A 4,830-nucleotide genomic window follows, 5' to 3' on the forward strand; every position below is an offset into this window, starting at 1 on the left:
TGGCTACATAGGAGCAGTGGGAGCATTGAACAACTCCACTAGATAGATATAATTATGATCCTCCGCAAAAGTGCTACTGGCTATCGCAACGGGAAAACATAACCAGACTTAAGTAATGTCTACAAAGTTGAATCTCTCAGAGCCGAGACAGTTGCACAGTCTCGAGAGTTCACAAAACCATCAGACTTGTAAAGGAAAAGAAAAACACGACAAATAACCGGAAGACGCCACCTCGAACACGAAAAGAAAGAAAAACGAGGGGTACCCTAGTGATTCCTCCTCAGAGTTGTTTGAGATCAACCCTATGGAGAGGAACGGCGTGAAGTGGGTGCAGCATCTCGCAGGACAGCTTGAGCACCTCGGACAGGTCCACGGGGTGCTGCTCGTGTTGAGCCCAGTGGAAATGGTGCATCAATTTGGCCACCCAGAGGTGGACGGTGGAAAGACCCAGAGCCTTTCCAGGGCAGACCCGACGGCCCGCCCCAAACGGTGCAAGCCTCAGATCGCTCCCCCTCACGTCCACATTCTCACCTCCCTCGGTCTCCACAAACCTCTCTGGTCGGAACTGGTCGGGGGAATCCCAGATGAGGGGGTCGTGTGTTATCGACCACATGTTCACCATGGCCGTGGTACCCGCCGGCACGCACAACTTGCCATGATCTCCCAGATTGGTGTCCCGAGTGGAGAGTCTGGCCCATGAAAGGAGTGGCCCGGGCGGGTGCATTCTCAGCGTCTCCTTCACCACCGCCTGCAGATATGGCAGTTTGCATATGTCCGAGTCCCTCACGCTCCTGCTCTTTCCCACCACAATGTCGAGTTCCTCCTGCACCTTCCTCTGAGCTCCCGGGTTCAGTACCATCTCCGCCATTGTCCACTCCGTCAGCAGCGCCGTGGTGTCAGTGCCTCTAAATATCATCTCCTGCGACAACATGCGACGATTAATGTCAGGAAAGAAGAACATGGAACGGGATTCAAGAATGACGAGATGCGATCATACCCAGAGAACAGAGATCATGTCTTCGTCGTCCAGCTTGTCCTCTCCATTCAGAGACAAGAGAACATCCACAAAATCGGCGTCGGCGGTGTCGTGATCCTTATCTTTCAGTCGGTGCTCCTCGATGATGTTCTTCACGAAGCCTCTCACGCGTGGGACGAGGGTTTGGCAACGGGAGTGGATGCGGAGGGGATCGAGAAATCTGAGCCAGGGAAGATGGTCGGCCCAGTTGAAGGCCCCGAGAAGCTCGAATCCCTCCTCCACCATCTCTCTCAGATTCTTCACTTCCTCGCTCTCACCGCAGATATCAAACCTCCGCCCGAAAACGCTGCCCATGATGTTGTTCAGCGCCGCACCTTGCAAATGGCGGCGCAGCCGCACAACGCCGCCGGAAACATACTCGTCGTGAATGTTGCTCAGCATGACCAGGGAATCGGCTTGGCGTCCGGGCTCGTGGGCGGCGATCCTCCGGGGAGCGAAGAGATGGGTGGCGGAAATCCGGCGGAGCATTCTCCAGTACTCACCGTTTGGAGCAAAGCCGATCGCTCGACCGAACATGAGCTGCTGGGCGGATTGCTTGAGCGGCCTGTCCGAGAAATTGACAGAGCTGAGCAACTCTCGAGCCACCTCGGGATCAGATGTGATGACGGCGGGAGTGGAACCTAAGCTGAAGGCCATGAGTCTCTTGGCACCATGGATGCGAGCCAGCTGAGCGAGCCTGCGATGGGCAAGGCCACGGCTCATATCGATAAGGCTTCCTATGATGGGGAATCCCCTGGGCCCAGGAATGGCGGCGCCGCCCTTCTTTCTGGCCACCGCCCATGCACATCCTCCGGGGCTCATCCATGCAACCACAACGGCGCAGGAGGCCACCAGCAGAATTGCGGCGTACAGTGGCCATGCAGAGAAGATCGTGTCATCAGCATTGTGCAGCATGTACCCACGCCCGTCCTTGGCCAATACAGGAATGGCATAATAGAGCCACCAACTTCCTCCTCCAGAGCTCCCACTCCCACTCTCCATTGCACGAAAGGATGAAATGACAATGACAAATGCAGAGGACTAGCGAGACCTTAACAGTGACAAGCTCTATGTGGATGTGAATGAGACTTAGATTGGGGCCATTTTATAGAGTTCCCAACCCCAAGCCTAATGAAGGAGGAGAGAAAAAACTGGAGAGCTCTGTTTCCTATGGCGGAGCACAACCGTCCATTTTTCGCTTTTGAAATTTCTGCATTTCCAACAACCAATAAACATATTACCAACACACGGGAATTAGAGAGGAACATGGCGGTTTTAAATTTCGTTCGTCCGGAGAAGAAGCCAGCTGGGCTACACTGCTATTAGGGTGAATACAGGAAAGAAATCACTAGCTAACAGAACGGAGCTTTTTCCTATTCTCTTCGAATTTCCCTTTCCGATACTGACGCCCATTCCTATTTGTTCACAGGAACCATTTGGAGCTCCATATTCAATTTTCTATTCAAGGCAAATGCATCGAGATTGATGATGGTTTTATTCCCAAAGAGCCATCGTACAGAACCTTACGGTTGATTGTACTTGTTCAAGAGTGGGAGAGTTGACATTAGGCTAGGCTTGAGGTTTAAAATTTGGGATCTTAGCATATTTAGTAAATGTACGTTATACTTGGTATTGTTTCATGTTCTTCGAAATAGTGTTATCAATTATAGAATTTTGCATTTTCATTGTTATTATTAAATTTTTTATTTTGTTTTAATATTTTCACCTTTGTTCTTCATTTACTATTTAGTTTTTATCAATAATTCATTTACTTTCTATGTGTTGTAGAGATTATTCATTTATTCTCTATTCAATATTTCATTATAAATTTATTGCTGGAACAAAATATGTTGCATTGTAGTGGGTAGTGAGAAGAATTTGATAATTTTTAATGTGAGCTCCACTTCTCATGATTATGAGTTTTCAAATTATATACGCACTTAAAACTATAGCCATTGAGCTGACCTAAATAATAGCGTTAGAGCCTCTATGTGTATTTTTTCAAATTTAAAAATCGAGCACACATATGTTAATTTATGGTAACAAATAATATTTTTATACAGTACTATTTTCAATTAATATTCATTTTTTCGTTAAAATAATTCAATAAGATTTATTTCTTAATAATAATGATGATTTGAACACTTTTTATTTGAGTAGAAGATATTTAAATTTATTTTTTTGGCAAGTGAAAAAATTATATTTTAATTAATTTTCATTGCAATTCCGAAAACCGTGCACAAAGGAAGTACAAGTGGCATAGAAATATGGAATGCTTCTCACTCAAGATTGGGCATCAATTTTCACACAATTATGATTTATTACGTATAGTTTATCTTTCACTATAATGTTTGTGAGAGGATAAAATAATTTATTTAGTAGATACATAAGGAATTGAGATTTATTTTGAGTACAATTTAGGAGTGTTCGTCTACAATTACAGGCTGCATGTTCACTTGGATGGGTGAATTTCATCCATACTTAATTCACCATCTTCGTCCCTTTGACATACGACAGAAATATTTTTTGTGAGTTTACAACTCTAAATTAACATAATCCAGTATTGGTTAAGGTTTTTTGCGTCAACCCTAATTAAGTTCAAATAATCGTTATTTTAAGCTCCACTATTATCCAATTATGGTCTGATATAGTGAGGGAACTTATTGTTTCTCCTCTAGGCTTTCTCAATTTTTTTCAAAAAAGAAGAAGGATAAAAGGTCCAACATTGAAAACCTTTGGACAATGTTGTCTTTATCAGATGGTATCGGTGTGATAATCCAACCCATAGCTTGTACTAACAATAAGTACGCATGACACATTGTTAGTAATTCGACTTTTGCAATCAATATTATAACTTAAACATTTCAACCAAGCTAGGCACTTTTCTAGAATTTATTAGAACTATAACAAAAGGTTTAGATACAAGGTCAATAATCAAGACGGGTTTACAACCTATGCCTAGTTTATTCACTTAGTGCATAAATGTATCCACCTAGATGGTGGGAAGCCTCCACTTCTAGCCATTTGGGTCCTAATTCAAGGTTTCATCAATTACAAGCTTTGGGTGTTCTTTTATAAGGCATAGAATCAATTTAGAAGACCTTTTCGGGTCTTGTACAAATTTAAAGTTTGAGTAAAAGATACTAAATATTTCAACTAAAATAGTGAAGACAAGGGACTCGGTCATAGGAGATGTAAAATCTGAACACCTGCAGTCAACCTAGGACTCCAATGCATACTGAAATGGAGGTGGACGAGTTAAGATGCCATCAAGAAAGTATCTTTATTTAAGGCTAAATTCTCAAATGGATATGGTTATTACAAGTGAAAAAGGGAGATTGAAAGATACTTATATTTTCTTAGCAATGCTTGATAGCCAACTGTGCTTTAAGCTCACCCATCTCTTTATCATCTAAATTTGAACCAACCTCATCTTTTCCATGCTTATCTTTATCCAAAATTCCAATAATTATGGATATTTTAAAAGCGTTCTTAATTTTAGGTACACTATCGCCAAAGCCACTTAACTCAAATGTAGTCCATCTACCGATGAGGGCCTGAAGGGTGAGAAAGCTACCAGGAATAGCTTTAAATTCATGGATAGCATATACTCTAATAGGATAAATAGGAAATAAGGTTCTCAATACTATACTTAGAAAATTTTCATCACTTATGACACCTCCGGTGACTTTGATGGAACTAACAATCTCCTTGATTTATTTACTGTATTGAACATTTTTTTCTCTCCTTCTCTCATCCTAGTGTCATCATACTTTCACCTTTGGCTCTGAATACATCCAAATATCCTCCATGCA

The 4,830-nt window shown here is 42.8% G+C and overlaps 1 protein-coding gene across 1 annotated transcript; it reads right to left on the reverse strand.

Moving 5' to 3' along the window:
* Nucleotides 1-280: 280 nt before the first annotated feature.
* Nucleotides 281-2,017, reverse strand: LOC149560862 (cytochrome P450 78A4-like). Its single transcript, XM_089823680.1, has 2 exons — nt 998-2,017; nt 281-919 (listed from the first exon to the last, which is right to left on the reverse strand). Exons 1-2 carry the CDS (start codon nt 2,015-2,017, stop codon nt 281-283), a joined length of 1,659 nt encoding a protein of 552 aa, XP_089679806.1.
* Between the last annotated feature and the right edge of the window lie 2,813 nt (nt 2,018-4,830).

The sequence above is a fragment of the Cupressus sempervirens genome, chromosome 4 (genome assembly GCF_028749045.1).
Source record: "Cupressus sempervirens isolate cs-2001-9-10 chromosome 4, ASM2874904v1, whole genome shotgun sequence".
NCBI classification, from domain to species: domain Eukaryota; kingdom Viridiplantae; phylum Streptophyta; class Pinopsida; order Cupressales; family Cupressaceae; genus Cupressus; species Cupressus sempervirens.

Excerpts from the sequence above, each read along its gene's own strand:
- LOC149560862 (XM_089823680.1), bottom strand. The coding sequence starts at position 2,017 with ATGGAGAGTGGGAGTGGGAGCTCTGGAGGAGGAAGTTGGTGGCTCTAT. Across the intron at positions 920-997 it reads ACATGATCTCTGTTCTCTGG|GAGATGATATTTAGAGGCAC; the intron begins GTATGATCGCAT and ends ATGTTGTCGCAG.